The 16,499-nt window shown below is 55.2% G+C and overlaps 1 protein-coding gene across 2 annotated transcripts; it reads left to right on the top strand.

The window, feature by feature from the left end:
* The first annotated feature begins 261 nt into the window (after positions 1–261).
* On the top strand, positions 262–15,305 carry SLC35F6 (solute carrier family 35 member F6). 2 transcript variants are annotated; one of them, XM_060026963.1, is made up of 6 exons: positions 262–557; positions 8,608–8,680; positions 9,501–9,672; positions 9,920–10,132; positions 10,871–10,981; positions 12,301–15,305. In XM_060026963.1, exons 1-6 carry the CDS (start codon positions 481–483, stop codon positions 12,768–12,770), a joined length of 1,116 nt encoding a protein of 371 aa, XP_059882946.1. In that variant the 5' UTR covers positions 262–480; the 3' UTR covers positions 12,771–15,305. The 2 variants fall into 2 exon arrangements, with proteins under 2 accessions (XP_059882946.1, XP_059882947.1); XM_060026964.1 differs by lacking the exon at positions 262–557 and adding an exon at positions 5,914–6,113 and having other exon boundaries at positions 12,301–15,304.
* Positions 15,306–16,499: the final 1,194 nt, after the last annotated feature.

The following is a 16,499-nucleotide window of genomic DNA, read 5'->3' as shown; positions in this document are numbered from 1 at the left end:
CACCGGGGGTTAGGATCTCTAGGGACACGTCTCAGGCCTCCTGGGAGTTCCCTGGGTATCCAGTAGAGAGGAGATTCCCACGCTGGACGTTTCTACTTCGTGGTTTGCCTCTGACATTGTTCAGCTCAATCTCTCTAAAGGGTTTACAGAACGCTCTAATATCCACGATGCATTCTCACTTCCTCGTCCCATCAGCCCCTTTTGCAGGTGGGGAGACCTGGGCCCGTGACTTCACACTGTCACTCCGTGAGAACCAGCGCCCCCAGCTCCGGCTCTGGAGAGCGCAGACGCCCGCCCCGCCCCCTCCCGCGCCCGCCCTGGGGGCGGAGTGAGCAGGCACGGGGGCGGGATCTTTCAGGTCATGTGACTCCCGGCCCGGAAGCACTCGCCCCCAGACCCCGGGGTGACCAGATTGGGGGCTACTACCTCCAGCGAGCGCGGAGGTCGCGCTCCTGTTTCGCGCTCCCGGCGTCCGCCGCCATGGCCTGGACCAAGTACCAGCTGTTCCTGGCCGGGCTCATGCTTGTCACCGGCTCCATCAACACGCTCTCGGCAAAGTGAGTCCGGGCCTGGCCGGGAGGGGAGGGGACTCCGCGCCCTCCCTTCGCGGCTCTCCTTTCCTGACTTCACCAGCCAGCTCAGTTGCTCTGATCCGTTCATGCGGTTTATGGACCACCCAAGGGGTACGAGGCCCAGGGAAATGCGGGGCAGGGCCGCGTCCCCGGCTGGAGGATCCGAGCCCCGGCTTTGATTCGCTGTGTGCTTGATCCCAGCGAGTCACTTTCTAACTCAGCGCCTCAGTTTCCTCATCTTTAAACGGGAGGGAGTTTCTCTCCCCTGCCCCTTCCAAGCTGGCATCGGGGGCCCCGCCCTCCAGGAGCTGTGGGCCAGGGAGGGCTACCATAAACGTCATGCGGACCGAGTGACCAGTGAGCGTGGAGGGCTGCGATGACAGAGAAGGGGGTGCACCATGGGCCCCTCTTGGAGGAAGGGTTACAGCTGGGCCTCGAAGCTTTGGTAGGATTTCTACATGTGGTGGGGACATCGAGGCAGGAACAGCAAGGCCAGATCCAGGTGGATTGTAACTAGCACCAAATGCCCAGGCTGGATTTTATCCCATAACCAAAGAGGGGCTTTTGAGATGGGGAGTGACATGTTAAAAGTGATGCGATGAACCTGGTGGTCAAGGTGCAAAGCAGTTGGCTGCAGGGAAGACCACGCCAAGGCTGCTGCTAGCAGATAAGGGGAACTGGGAGGTGGCAGTGAGGTGGGAAGGGAAGGGTCAGATAGGAGACACCAGGTGCAGAGTGAAGCCACAGGGCCTGACCCACAGGATCCAATCATCACTCCTGGGCTTCCGCCTGGGGGAACAGAAGTGGCATTAACCCAGGCAGGGCGGGCAGGGGGGCAGTTCAGCTCTGATGTAAGAGGGTGTGGTGCACGTGGAGGACAGGAGACAGTGACCCTCTCCCAGTCAGACCTCCCTTCCACCTGAGCCCTGCCAGGCTCCAGAGCAAAGGGGAGTCACCCCAGTCACCCTCTGGGCTGCGCTCCAGGCCCCCTGAGGGTGGTGGGGATAGTTGTATCTTATTCGTTTTTGAGGGTGTTTCTTCCCAGCGTACTCCATCAGTGACATGAGAAATGCCCCAGAAGAGAGGTCTGGGAGAGAAGTACCCTGTTCGATTCATCAGGCATATATAAGGTCCTTACAGTGTGTGAGGCACTGCCTAGACCTAGGGAAGGAGACAGAAGTGACCGAGAAAAGGTCCCAGGCTTTGAGATGCTTAGAATCTGCAGCAGAGGAGACAGGTGTGTACACGCTTGGCAATCACAGTGTCCTCCCTTCTCCACAGGAGGTGGACCTCTGGGTAAGGCCCACCTGTCTCTCTGGTTGGGCTCTGGCCGGCTGTGTCTGTGTCTTGTGCTGGGCTCCCGGGCCCTGAGGCCTCCTGAAGGGTACTCCTTTTGCTGAGCCCTTAGCTATAAAGGAAACTCAACCTGAGGGCTCCCATCTCAGGATCTGACTGCAGCAGAGCAAGTCATCTGTCCATCCGTCCCACAAGCCAAGGCCTCAGTCTGGTGCTTATAGGGTGGCTGTGGTCTGCCAGGGCCGCTGTCCGCAAGGAGAGCTGAGTTACCTACTGAGGTAAACTGTGCTGACTCAGCTCCTTCCAGAAAAAGCTCCAGACCGGTCAGGTAAGAAGCCAGGGAATCCTCAGCCCCAGGACGCCTTGCCCTTGGAGGCTGCCTGAGAGGCCAGAAAGAGGTGCCCAGGTGTGATCCCAACCTTTGGTCCTGTCCCCTGCCCTGTGGCCTCTTAGGAGCCTCCCTACCTGTGATGGGCCCCAGTATTGGACCCTAAACAGTGTTCTAAGACCAGACTGTGAGAAGGACGCTCTCAGAGGAAGAACGTGGGAGAGCAGCTGTGTACATCCTGATAGAGATTACTGATTTGAAATCACACTCTGACCTGAAGTTTCTGGCAGGGACAGACAGACGAGAATGTGACCACAGCAAGTGCTAACCAGTTAATACACAGAGAGCTCCACGTGCCACGTCCTGCCCTGGCTGCCTTTCATGAGTTAAGTTAATGAATTCTCATAACCACCCTATGAGGTAGATAAATTCCTTGTCCCTGGATAAGGAAACTGAGGCTCTGGAAAGAGGGGCTTGCTTACCCAAGTTCAACTCAGCTATTAAGTGGCACAGTTTATATTTGAGCCTAAGTAGTCTGGCTCTAGAATCCGTGCTCTTAACCTCCACTGTGGATGAGGCTAGGGACTTCTCTAGTCATCCTTAGGGGCATTTAAAGTTGTTAGAAACATAGAAATTATCCATTCTCATCCCCACAGTTTACAGTCAAGCTCCCAAGAAAAGTTTCGTGTGTGTGTGACTCAGCTGGTTGGTGTCTAGAACCTAGGTCTCAGGATTTGGGTCCAGTGCTGGTCTTCTACAGCTACGGTACCCAAAACTCCCTCTTCCTTGGGGGTTTCCTCTTATATCTCTGCAGGCAAGAACAGCCAAGCATGTGCCCATGGAAGTTGTAATCCTATAAGTGGCATCTCCTCTCCCTGCCGTCGGGGTGCCTCCCCTCTGGGACTGGGTGACAAGCATCTGAAGCGTCCATCCCAGAGATCACTCAGGGTTCAGCGTTAGCGTCTCTAGTAGCCTCTTGCAGTTTCTTGGCCTGTAAAATGAGCATAATGTTTCCCTCCCCGGCTGCTTGGGCGGACTGGAGACAGTGGATGAGGAAGTGGGCGTGAGCACGTGCTGCTCCTGTGCTGGGATCACAGGTCAGCTGTCCGCTGCAGGAGGTCACTGCCCACTCAGCAGGACTGGGTGCGCTGCAGGGAGCCGGCCTGGCCGGGCTGGGCTGGGCTGGGGCTGGGGATCACCTACCCCCCGGAGGGAGAGTCACCGATCAGGCTGGCCCTGTAGCCTCGTCCCTGGGTGTGGGCAGAAGGTCCCTCCCTTCTCCTTTCTGTGGCTGCTTTCTCCCCCTCACCAGGCTTCTGCTGATGCACTTCCTGGAGACCAAGCATTTGCCTTCCTCTGGCACCGCGTGGGGCTGTCTGCCTGAACCAGTGCACGTTTCGGAGCGCCACCCTCCTGAATCCAGCTGGGGTTCTGCATGTAAAGAGCCAGGGTCAAGTAGACGCTCACTCAGGAAGGCTCACATCCCCTCCTAAACTTCTGCAGGCTGTGCAGCCCACCTAGCCACGAAGGGGCCATGGGGGTCATTTCTCCAGCAGTCAGGCCCACTGGGTCCGGGGAGCCTGCAGGAAGGTGTCAGGAGGCCTGCGATCACTGGGCCTCTTTTAGGGGAGGACGCTCACTGTCCTTCCTGCGCCAGCTCTAACTTTTGCCTTGGCCGCTGCCCCTCCCCCACCCATAGGTTCCAAAAGTGGGCACGGGATAATTGCTTCAGAGGGGTTCAGGCCAGCTGGAGAAAGCCTTAAACCAGCAGGGCAGTGCAGAAGTGAAAAGAGCATGAGGCTAGGAAGCTATGAGATCAGATGAGTCACTGGGCCTCTCCAAGCCTCCGTTTCATCTATAAAGTGGGCGTGATAATCCCTGCCCCACCTTCTTCCCAGACTCCTTGTAAGATCTACTGAGGAGAGTTACCTAATACTTAAGAGAGGGAGGGCTGCCATCATTCATCACCACGTGAGCCAGGGCCGCCTGCTGTGACACCCCGGAGAGTGGAGAAGCCCTGGGGCCCTTCTGAAGATTACAAGCCAGAGAAAGAAGCTGACTCACTGGGCTTAACAGGCCCAGGATGAGAGCGGAAATGGCATAGATTCTGTGGGGAATATGGACACACAGCCAATCGGCCCGAGGCAGCCGCATCAACCACTTCCTCAGCTTCTGACCGCCACCCCTGGTCCCACACAGACGCGCACACCCCTTGGAACGCTGAGCTTTGAGCTTACTGAGCAAGGCCACGCCAGAGTGACTCGCCCCTAGTAAGGGCAGCCCACCCGGAGCCCTCCAAGGCCCAGGGAACTCTAAAGGAAGCCCGCCTCTGCCAGTGCAGGGCGCTTCCTCATGTGGGTCCCCAAGGCCTCCTGCCCTAGAGACCACAGCTTTCCCCAGGATATAGTGTCCAGAGAGAATGGAGGGCCCATCTGCAGGGCTGACCTTTTCCCCGCCTCAGCCAGGGGGGTGGGAAGAATCCTGAGTAAGAAGGTGATCGGTGTTGAGGACAGAGCACTGAACAGGGGGTGGTGCTCCTGGGTACTAGCGCTTCCCTGTGTCCCTCAAGCCCTGTCTGGTCCCTGGGTTTCTCGTCTCTCAAACAAGGAGCTTCCCGAGATGATGGCTGAGTTTGTTCTCCTCTTTCAGCACTTTGTGGCCCTCCGGTGCCTCTGCGTCAGCCTGCAGGCTGGGTCCCAGAGGATGGATACTCTCCCCGGAAGCTTTCAGGCTGGAGCAGAGCTGGGGCCACACCCACCCAACACAAGGGGAAGTGGTTCCTGCTCAGCAGAGGAGAGAGAGGGAGAAGAGGGGCAGCAAAGGACTTTTAGTGACCCCCTGCCATATGCCAGGTCTTATATGTCTTATTACTTTTGCCAATTCATCAGTGTTGGCATTATTATCCCCGACTTATAGGTGAGAAATCTATAACTCATCCAACCTGTGAGAGTCAGAAGTCTGGCCTTTCCGTGTATCCTGCTGCCTTTTCTGAAAATAAGTGCAAGCAGATGGGTTCAGCCCTAGATCCGCCCACTGTTAACTGTATGAACCTGAACACGGCCCTCTCCACCCCAAGGTCTGAAGTCCCTGCCTGTAAAATGCGGACCGTTGTTGTGAGGCCTAAACCACACAGCCCGCGTGAAGTGTTCAGGCTCCTCAGGGAGAAGCACAGGCCTGGTACAAGGTCGGTACACAGTGAGTGGTGCATTCGTAAACACATGTTAGGGAAGCGTTTTGCAGAGATAAGTGCTGTCCCACTGGGGAGTGATTGCTTTCTCCCCCAGATGAACGGGGTCTGGCTTTTGGCTCTTGTCCTGTGCTACCTGGGGTCCTGCTGTGACTGCACAGTGAGGCAGACCTTTCCCAGGGCCAAGATGAGAAGCCTGACTCTATCCCAAAGTGACTGCAGGCCTGAACTCCTGCCTGGCCAAGAGTCTGGGCAGGGCAGGCAGCCTGTCCTGACACCCAAACCCTTGGGGTGTAAACCTGCCCCAGGCACTCAGATACAAAAAGATTCCATTTCCCCTGCTGGGAACCTGCCAGCCCTGCCTGTTCAGGCAGACCCACCCCTTGGAGGAAGCAGGCAGCGCAGGGGGAGGGGAGGAGGCTTAGCACCAGCCCTACAGCCTGCTCCCCTTGCAGTGCCCCTCCCTGGGGAAGGGCAGGCCCAGCTGGTCCCACCAGCAGGGGACACCTCAGACCGGATGGCAAATTAGCAGTCATGGATACATTGCCTTTGGACTATAGTACCTGCCTATTTGTCTAGCGGTGTCTGGAAGTCCCACTCATTCAACAACAACAAAAAATGTTTGAACTTCTGTATAATCATGTGCCGGGAGCAGGGGATGGAAAGCTGTGGACGTTGCTGGATGCTGAGCTCACAGCCTCTCAAGTGACAAGGACTATGGAACCAGAAGGTGATGCAGATATGAGTTGTCATGACTGTAAGGTGCACAGGCAGTAGCCCAGGGGGAGTTCAGGAGGTGGCCCCACTGCTACATCAGGGGTCTTGAGCCTGCCAGTCTGTGCTCTGGATGTGGCCCCAGGATGGGGAAGGGGCTTCCATACCAGCCCTTGCCCTAGGCTTCTGGTTGACCATGAACTTGGCAGGACCTCCCTTGTCCCTCCTGGAGGAGCCCTGGGAACTCTCTCTGACCTGCTCACTCGCTCCAGGGCAGGTGTTTCTGCGCCCTTGGTAAAGCTTGACCTCTCTGCTCTCCTTCGCTTCTCTCTTTTGCTCCACTGCCTCACCCAGCCCCTCCCAGAGGGCTCTGTCTGTGAAAGTGAGTCTGGCTGGAGAGCAGGCCAAGCTGGGTGAGCCATACAGGTGGTATGTGTCCCACACCCACATCCCACGTCCTGTCCTGTCCTGCCCTGCCTGGGGATCCCAGAGTCGCAATCTACAGCAGATGGGGCAGAAATGAGACCCCAGAGAACGGGTGGTTTCTGTCGTTGATGGGGATTATCTTTGCCCCTTTGCTACTGGGTCTGGTTCCAGCCTGATCCCCTGACCCAGATTTCCTCTGCCTTCCCAACCAGGCATATCAGAACTTCTAGCTGCCCATCAGCTCTCATTTGACCTCCACCATTCCCAAGCACCAGAAGCCCTCCTACCTTCCCTCCTCACTGTGGGAGTGGGTGGGGTCTCCTACCTTGAGATAAGTTTGCCATAGTCCTGTTTTGTTCACTTGCCCTGGGATGTGTTCAGATCTTTGCAGACGTGATCTCTCCCTCCAGGTCTGTGCTACCACCAGCGCTCAGCCCGCCCTTCCCGCCGCCTGCCCACTTGCCCCGGGCTGTGGGAAAGAGCTCCCTGTTCCCCTCCTCAGACTCAGGCACAGAGAAGCCCCGCCTGCACAGGATCTTTGTCAAACCCAGACCTGCACCGCTTGGCATGAGCAGTGGCCCCTGCTTGGGGCACAGGAAGCAGAAGGCTTCCCTGCGCTCTGGGAGCTGAGCTTGTGCACAGAGGAGCCAGCAGATGGGGTGGGGCCCACCACGTAGCTGCTCTGGACAGACATTGTAAGGAAAGACATTTAAGAAGAAGTCCCGAGTCTTACACTTTAGGGACCACCACCGCCTACGAGTGGGGTTGCTGCAGCGGGGGCAGGTCAGTGGCCCACTGCAAGCGGCCCTGGGTCTGCGTTGACTTGCGTCAGCAGTGTGATGTGGCGCGTGCAGTCCAAGCCAGGTCAGCTAACCAGGGTGTCCAACACGTGGGCGGGGCCGCCCCGTTGCCTGACTCAGTCTGGGCCGGATCACGTGCCTTTGGCTCTGGGCCTGGGCCCACCAGAGTGCTTCCTGAAGTCAGCAGCCAGGGGAGTGAAAGGTTAGCAAGGGCCGGGGCTGCTTAACCAGGAGAAGATTCCGAAGGTGGGGACCAGCCAGGGCAGTGAAAGGTTAGCAAGGGCCGGGGCTGCTTAACCAGGAGAAGTTCAGAAGGTGGGGAAGGCTCCATATATATGAAGGGCTTTCCAATGAAAGAGAGATTAGATTCCCAGGGACATAACTAAGGCCAGCGAAAGTGAAATTCAGAGGCAGAAGTTTTAGCGACAGATGTTGGTAGGTGCAAAATGGTTGGCGGTAGCTGCCCAGAGCGCTGTGCCGTGACGGACTCTGGGCTCGGCGGGGAGCATGCCATAATCAGTGAGGCCCATCTGCCGGGGTGCCGGCTGGCACCCACTCCACAAGCGCCACGTACTTGCCACTGGCTTCCGAGCCAGTGCTAGAGAAAACCCTCCAGATCCTTCAGGTTATGGGAAGGTGACCGGGTGGTCTGTGTCAGGTGGCCATTTCCCAGGGCCCACGTGACCTTGTAGACCAGGGACTCTTGATATGGGTCCCTTTGATAGTCTGGTGAAGCCTAGAGTAGTGTTTTAAAACGTGCAAATAAAAGACCAAGGATTACAGAAAAAGCTAATTGTATTGAAATAAAGTTATCAAGACATTAAACAAGCCAGTTTGTGAAATAGTAACGTACATGTGTGCATGTGCTTCTTAACACATGAAATAGTAAGCAGTGGGTCTAATTACTGTAATTTTGGAGCAGTGATGAGTGTAAATAATACTTCACAGTATCTGCAGTGACTCAAATGTGATAATGAGAAGAGCTGTGATTTCCGTGTGTGACAAAGTCGCAGGTACTGCAATACTACACTCATAAATGGAGGAAATGCTAAATTTCTGTTAGAGGTTCATGAAATTCAGCTAAAGGGTCCCAGGCCCCCGCGTTCTGTCTGCCATCCCAGGGGAATCCTTGCCGTGGAGACTGGTCCCTCCGAGAGGGAGCCCCGCTCTGGGCCAAGTCCGCTAAGTCTGGCCAGGAGGCGTGAGCTCTCTGCAGGCCCCAGGACCGGGTGGGAGAGCGCGCTGCCACACTGCAGGGTTTGACCTTCTCTCTGTCTGCTGCAGGTGGGCGGACAACTTCGTGGCCCCAGGCTGCGGAGGGAGCCAGGAGCACAGCTTCCAGCATCCCTTCCTCCAGGTATCTGTGCCTGTCCTCGCCCATCTCCGTCTCCCAGGCCTCAGGTCAGGGGCCCCCACGAGGCCATGCTGTTTGCTAACCTAGGTTGGGGGAGTCCTCCCTTGCTCTCAGGAGAGCCAGTTGCTTCTCTCTCCCTCCCAGAACAGAGGCCAGGGTGTGAGGTGCCCCTGGAAGCGGGCAGAAGGCACAGTCCCCTGTAGGAAGCCTGCACAAGTCCTGGTGAGCGCTCATGCCCCGGACTCCTTGAGGCCAGCCCTCACCATGGCCAAGTCAGGACACATTTGGAACAATCCAGCCCTGTCGTAAAACATGCTCCCCAACCGCGGGGAGCCCAGACCCCACTGGGGCGGGGCAGACACCATCAATGGAAGGTACCTTATATAAGTTCTCAAGCCTCTCGGGGCCTCAGTTTCTCCATTGGAACATGACCAGGGATTGGTCTAGATTGGTGGGTTTTCAGATCAGGCTCTACATGGCCTTAGAGTTTCCGTCGAGGTGTTTGAAGAGCTTAGGGGTAGACCTAGGAGGCAGGCTCTGGCCTCCCACACAGAGCAGCTCTGCTTTTGTCTCTCTTACATGTTGGGGTTATAGGTAAACTCTTGCGTTAAGAAAGGTTATGTTTAAAAAATTTTGTTACAGAGAATTCCCTGGCGGTCCAGTGGTTAGGACTCCATGCTTTCACTGCCGAGGGCACAGATTTGATCCCTGGTCGGGGAGCTAAGATCCCACAAGCTGTGCAGCACGGCCAAAATAAAAAACAAAAACCCTTGTTATAGGTGGTCTTCCTTCCAGCTCTGAAGTCCTGTTTCTGTCCCTGCAGGCAGTGGGCATGTTCCTGGGGGAGCTCTTCTGCCTGGCTGCCTTCTACCTACTCCTGTGCAGAGCTGCAGGGCACCCAGACGCCAGCATGGATCCCCAGCAGCCCTTCAACCCCCTTCTCTTCCTGCCCCCAGCCCTCTGCGACATGACCGCGACCAGCATCATGTATGTGGGTGAGTAGCCAAGCCAGGCTGCCAAGGGCTCAGTGCAGCCTGTGGCCCAAGGGAGCTACTGGGAAAGAGCCACCCCCAGCTTGTCTTCAGCTCCCCCCGCGCCCTCCCACCGACCTTTACACACACGCCCCCAACCAAGATTTACTGAGTACTTACCACGTGCCAGCCCTGTCAGCCCTGAGGACACCTCAGTGAACAGACAGGCTGGGCCCTTAGGAGCTAACGTCATGTGTCTCTCCTCTCCTAGCCCTGAACATGACCAGTGCTTCCAGCTTCCAGATGCTGCGGGGAGCAGTGATCATATTCACAGGCCTGTTTTCGGTGACCTTCCTGGGACGGAGGCTGGCACTGAGCCAGTGGCTGGGTATCCTCGCGACCATCGCAGGGCTGGTGGTCGTGGGCCTGGCTGACCTCCTGAGCAGGAACGACAGTCAGCACAAGCTCAGCGAAGTGATCACAGGTGTGGCCGGGGTGGGCATCCCGGGGCTGCCCAGCACAGAGTCACTCGACAAAGCATTTTACAAGCTCCGCTGTCCGCCAAGCCCTGGGGGAGGGCACGTGGGCCACCAGCTGATGTGGACATGCACCTGCTTTCCAGGTGATGGGAAGAGTGTAGGGAAGACCAGCAGGGGACAAGCAGCGTGAGGGAGAGGTGGGTGAGGAGCGGGGAGGTCCGAGGAAGGAGAGGGCTAGTTCTGCAATGTACTTACAGCCACACAGACTGCAGGATCCGGAAGGGGAAAGGAATGAATGTTGACTGAGCACTTACCAAGCACGCAACCAGCGCTTCGCACTGTGCTCGTCATCACTCATCCTCACGGTCCCGGAAAGGACACACTGCAGCCCATTTTACAGTGAAGTGGCCACCCTGCTCACGCATGGCAGGATTAAACCAGAAATGTCCATCTCAGAGCCTGTTGCTTCTCAAAAGACCTGCTTACCCCAGTTGTGCAGCCCTCAGGCCCAGGCGGACCCCTGGACTTTCTGGAGGCTTAGCCCAGAGGGGCTGACAGTGCCTTCCCTGGTGGCCTGCCTCACCCTTCAGGGGCCAGGAGGTCAGGCGCGGGGCCTGTCGTGGCCGGACCTCGTGGACTGTACAGTGCCCTGCGGAGTAAGGGGCTGCAGGGGCTCTTAGGTTTCCGTGGGCTGAGATGTCTGCCTCAGCCTGGCCTCACTCTGGGCCCCTCCTTTCCCACAGGGGACCTGCTGATCATCATGGCCCAGATCATCGTCTCCATCCAGATGGTGCTGGAGGAGAAGTTTGTCTACAAGCACAATGTGCACCCACTGCGGGCAGTCGGCACTGAGGGTGCGTGTGAACACAGGCTGGCAGGAGGGCGCTGGGTGGAGTGCGCCCTGTGGGGCGGCACGTCGAGGGGATGCAGTGAGGGCGCCTGGCGAGGTGCCTGGGGCCTCTGGGAAGGGCGAGCCTCCCGCCCTCCTTCCTCGCTCCCTTCACCATGTTCGTGTTGATAAATACCCTGACAGCTGCCGTGCACTCAGCCAGGAGCTAAGGGAGGACAGGGACGAAGATGAATGAGATGCAAGCCCCGCTCTAGAGGAGCCGACCAGCAGGAAAGGAGCAGGCAGTGCGTTTTAGCTCGGCCCGCTTTTACTCAAGTGACGCTTCACTTGCCGAGCATATCTGAGTGTCATGGCCCAGGGAAGGTGGCGTTTGCGCTACAGATTTCAGGAAGCAAGAATGGACAGGAGGGAACTCCAGGCAGAGTGGAGACATGGGGAGCTGGATGTGAGTTTGGAAACCAGTGAGGAATAGTTTGGCGGAGGTACAGGTTTGATGGAGGGGAAATGATCAGGAATTGAATATGTCAGGGTCATATCTTGGAGAACCTTGGAACATCAGGCAAGTGGATTTAGACTTTAAATGACAGGCAGGGAGGAGCCACCAAAGGTTTCTGAGCAGGGAAGTAAGTCAAAATGAGGCTTTAAAATTATGGGACTAGCAGGGCGGATTAGAGCAGTGCTACCGAAGCGTGACCTACGGGCTTGTCGGGGAGCTGGTGGTGCCTGTTGCACCGTGAGCTGAGGGCTACGGCAGAACGTTAACCGCCTAAATCAGCTACGTCATCAAGCGTACTGATGGCTTCCACTCACTTTTTTTCCTAGCAGGACTTCCTGAGGGAAGCAGTGCCTTGATTTACATTCTGGCCCAGCTCCTTGTCACGCACCAACAGCGCTGAGCTAGAGAGCTGTTTTTCCACACTTGTGAGAGCAGTGTCGTGCTCGCAGCCAGCAATCCTTTTGTCAATGAATGGAATTGAGTTTAAAACGTGTCAGAGAGCATTGTACATTGTAAGGGTAGCTGTCGTTTTGTGAAAGTGTGTGTACATGTCTGTGCACTGGTCACAATATAAAATGTATTTCCTATTCTTGGTCTGGTCAGAAGACGCGGATTAAAGTGGAAATGGGGCCGTCAGAGCCCATTCAGTAGGCCGTTGTAGTTCCTAATGAGCAGAACGGCTCCAGGAGCTGGAAGGAAGGAGCTGGTGCGAGGGCGACTCGGAGGGGTGGCTGGGAGGTCAGCGGAGCCCGGCTGGGTGGGCCGGGGCACGCTGCCGGGGCTGGGGGCCCAGCGGAGAGCGTGACGTGCTCCCTCCACTCCCGCAGGCCTCTTTGGCTTCGTGATCCTCTCCCTGCTGCTGGTGCCCATGTACTACATCCCCGCCGGTTCCTTCAGTGGAAACCCTCGCGGGACGCTGGAGGACGCGCTGGACGCCTTCTGCCAGGTGGGCCGACAGCCACTCATCGCGCTGGCGCTGCTGGGCAACATCAGCAGCATCGCCTTCTTCAACTTTGCCGGCATCAGTGTCACCAAGGAACTGAGTGCCACCACCCGAATGGTGCTGGACAGCCTGCGTACCATTGTCATCTGGGCAGTGAGCCTGACGCTGGGCTGGGAGGCCTTCCACCCGCTGCAGATCCTTGGCTTCCTCATCCTCCTGACGGGCACAGCCCTCTACAATGGGCTGCACCGCCTGCTACTGAGCCGCCTGTCCAGGGGCCGGCCCCCGGCAGAGGAGGGCGAGCATGAGAGACTGCTGGGGGGCCCTCGGACTGCCATCAACGATGCCAGCTGAGCCTCCTGCTCTGCTGCCACCTGGACGCTCCTTGTTCACCCCAAGGCTGAGGCCACGTGGGCTGGTGAACCTCAAATGCCCTGCCCCCGAGGCCTCGCCCTGCCCCCTCCCCACAGACACCCCCCCACCCACCCAGGGCAGCTGCTGCCACAGAAGATGACACAACACCCAGGTCCTCCTTTGTCACCACCCCATTCAGGCCTGAGTGCAGTGCCCGACCCCCAGCAGGCTTCCCCAGCCCCTCCTGCAACACTAGAGCTAAATCATGCAGTAGAATTGCAGGAACCAACAGCCCTAGGGTTTCCTCCTAAATCATAGGCTAAATATGGTTCTCCCAAGAAGAGAGGTCACTGAGCAAATTCTAATAGAACTAAGCACCACAGTTTCTAAAACTTGTAAGATACTCCCTAACCCTGCCTGGGAACAGGTTTCAGCCAGGGCCTTGCCACAAACTCAGTGTGTGCTCCCCAGCCCTGTACCTGGTCACTCCGGGCCTTGGCGTCCTGCTCTGCAGAAGGTGTCCACGGTGTGGCTTCCGTGCCTTTGGGCCCAACTGGGCCCATTCTGCAGGCCTGTGGTTTTGACCAACCTGGGGAAGGAGTGACAGCCCGTTGATTGAAGATGCCCCCTGCCCACGGCGCTCCTCCCCACGCCTGCTCTGGCGTCCTTGCTCACACCTTGAAGTCCTCCCCACCTGGGAGAAGTTACAGGGGGATTTCAGGGCAGCCCTTGATAATAGCTTTTATGAACTCTTCACCTTCCATTTTAAAGATGAGCAAACTTGAGTCCCAGAGTTATAAGTTGTTTGGCAAAAGTGCTCTCCTGCCACAGGCTCTGGCCGTGCAGCCACACGACCAGGCAGTCGGTTGGGTTGTAGAGCACGTCTGGGGTTCTGCGTCACCCCCAGCAACCCGACAGACACCATGGAGAACCCTCCAAGGTGGTGGGTTTACCGGGAGTCTACCATTGGGAGTGATGCTGGTATCCCAGGCGTTATGTTAAGTGCTTAGCTTTCATTCTCCTGCGTAACAGCCTGCACAGGTGGATGCAGGTGAGAAAGGTGTGGCCCAGAGAAGGTCAAGTGACTTCCTCTTGGAGCCGGTATTTCAAGCTGGGTTTGCCTGATTCCAAACCTGTGGGCCCACTTACCATAAAGTCTCTGAGATCTTTGGGGGTACTTCCTGTGGCTGGGAGAGAGGCATCCTGTGCTGTTATCCTCCCAGTAACCCCACCCTGAAGAGAGGGGCCTGGCAGCAGGGACCCCAGGTTGCTGAGCGGCCCTTTATTCCAGTGGTCCTCGCTCTGGCAGATCACTTTCCTGGGCAGCTCAATCGTGAAACAAATACCGAATGCCTTCCTTAGAATAGATCCTGGGAGAAGGGATCTCTGACAAGCAAAGCCCTCGGGCTGTGGGAATCCAGCAGGTTCTTACCGTCGGGAGAGAAAGGCCTCTCCATCCCACCAGCTCCGAGTCTCGGGGGGCCCTGACCTCCTCTGGGCCGTGGTGTGTGTCACAGGAAGAAGGAAATGGAGATCGAGGGTGGTGCGTCCAAAAAACTGGGGCCTTACAGTGTTGTTTCAGGCTTTTTATTTTTAAAAAGAAGAGGGGAGTTGGCAGTGTGGACTTTTTTCTTTAATAAGAGGGAAGGAGCACAAGGGTTAGGACATTCCTGGAGGTAACGTCTAGAACGTTGGATGGAAAAGCTGTAAGGTACCAAAGCATAGAAATCACATGTGGATTTTAGCATTGAAGGGTTGGGGGGGATTATAATGGGACTTCAGTGGTGAGAGGTGGCAGAGGATGGGGAGGGCACTTATGGTCAGGCCTGCCACCCACTCAGGCAACTTGCTTTAATCTTCTGGAGCTTTGGGTCTTCACATCTCTAAAATGGGGAAGCCTGCATCTCACAGGATGGCTGTGAATATTACCTACGATATAAATGGAAGGTGGCTGTAAATGCCAACGTACAGTGGAGCGTCCTGTAAGGCGGCACTGCCCACTAGGGTGGTCTGTCAGGCATTGAAGTCCCAGCAGAGCCACGGTGTGGAGCATCGGTTTTGCTCAGAGGGGGAGAAATGTTTTGTTAGAACATACCATTGTGGAGTAGAGTGTAAACTTCGCATCGATTATAAGATAAAACAGGATGCCTCATAAAATTTTTATGTTGACCCTAAGTACGCTTCCAGACCCTGGAGTTGTGTCCTCTCTGTCCTAGTGTCTGGGGTGCTTCGGAGGGTGAGTTTGAGAGGCCATGCCGTGTCATGCTGGTAATGGGGGTGGAGGGGGAAAGAATCTCCACTCTCCTGCTGAGTCTAGAGGGTTGTGAGGAATGTCTGTAGCTGTGGCCTACTGCTCTGAGTGGAATAATGGGGCCCTGGACCCCAAATTAGAACTGACTGATAACAGACTTCTGTAAACATCAGTTCAAATACAGTGTAATTCACACCATCTGCACTGTAGTGAACTGACCAGTTCCTGCCCCATTCGTAGTGGTCCTGGGGGACCCTGGGGCTGGGGTGTCCTCCAGGACTGCCATCCAGGTCCTGGAGTAGCCCTCAGGCTTGCTGCCTACAAGAGGTTTAGGACCATGCCAGGTGGTTCCATTTGCCTTTGCTCTGTCCAAAGCTCTCTGTACTTTAACAAGCAAACAGCACTCAAGGAGATCAGAGGACAGTAGGAGGATTGGAGCAAACAGCCATGTGGTTTAGGGGGAGCCAGAGATACGTGTCCTCAGCTCCATCTCTCCCTCCACTGGGTGGCTTTGGACAAGTGATGTTACCTCTCACCATGATCAAGTGGGATTTATTCCAGAGATGCAAGGATGTTTCCACATCTGCAAATCAGTCAGTATGATACACCACATTTACAAAATAAAGGATAAAAATCATATGATCATCTCATAGATGCAGAAAAAGCATTTGACAAAATTCAACATCCATTTATGATAAAAACTCTGAACAAAGTGGGTATAGAGGGAATGTATCTCAACATAATAAAGGCCATATATTACAAGCCCACAGCTAACATCACACTGAATGATGAAAAAAAGCTGAAAGCTTTAACTCTAAGGTTGGGAATGAGACAGTTTTTCCCACTCTTGCCACTTTTATTCAACATAGTATTGGAAGCCCTAGATAAAGCAATTAGGCAAGAGAAAGAAAGGAAAGGATCCAAGTTGGAAAGGAGGAAGAAAAACTGTCACGATTTGCAAATGACATATTATATATAGAAAACCTTAAAGACACCATCAAAAAACTGTTAGAACTAAAAAACAAATTCAGTAAAGTTGCAGGATACAAAATCAATACACAAAAATCTGTTGCATTTATATACACTAACAAACTATCAGAAAGAGAAATTAAGAAAACAATCCCATTTACAATTGCATCAAAAAGATAAAATACCCAGGAATAAATTTAACCAAGGAGGCGAAAGACCTGTATACTGAAAACTACAAGACATTAATGAAAGAAATTGAAGACACAAATGAAAGATATTCCACGTTCATGGATTGGAAGAATTAATATTGTTAAAATGTTCATACCATCCAAAGCAATCTACAGATTCAATGCCTATCAGATTCAATTCTACAAAACTCCAATGGCATTCTTCACAGAAATAGAACAAAAAATCCAAAATTTGTAAGGAACCACAAAAGACCCCAAATAGCCAATGCAATCTTGAGAGAGGAGAACAACACTGAAGGCATCACATTCCCTGATTTCAAA

This window comes from Delphinus delphis, chromosome 12 (genome assembly GCF_949987515.2).
Source record: "Delphinus delphis chromosome 12, mDelDel1.2, whole genome shotgun sequence".
Classification (NCBI taxonomy): Eukaryota; Metazoa; Chordata; class Mammalia; order Artiodactyla; family Delphinidae; genus Delphinus; species Delphinus delphis.
This window is presented reverse-complemented; position numbering and strand designations above follow the sequence as displayed.

Coding starts and splice junctions, on each gene's coding strand:
- SLC35F6 (XM_060026963.1), top strand. CDS start 481: ATGGCCTGGACCAAGTACCAGCTGTTCCTGGCCGGGCTCATGCTTGTC. Junction 558..8,607: donor ATCAACACGCTCTCGGCAAA/GTGAGTCCGGGC, acceptor TGTCTGCTGCAG/GTGGGCGGACAACTTCGTGG. Junction 10,982..12,300: donor GCGGGCAGTCGGCACTGAGG/GTGCGTGTGAAC, acceptor CCACTCCCGCAG/GCCTCTTTGGCTTCGTGATC.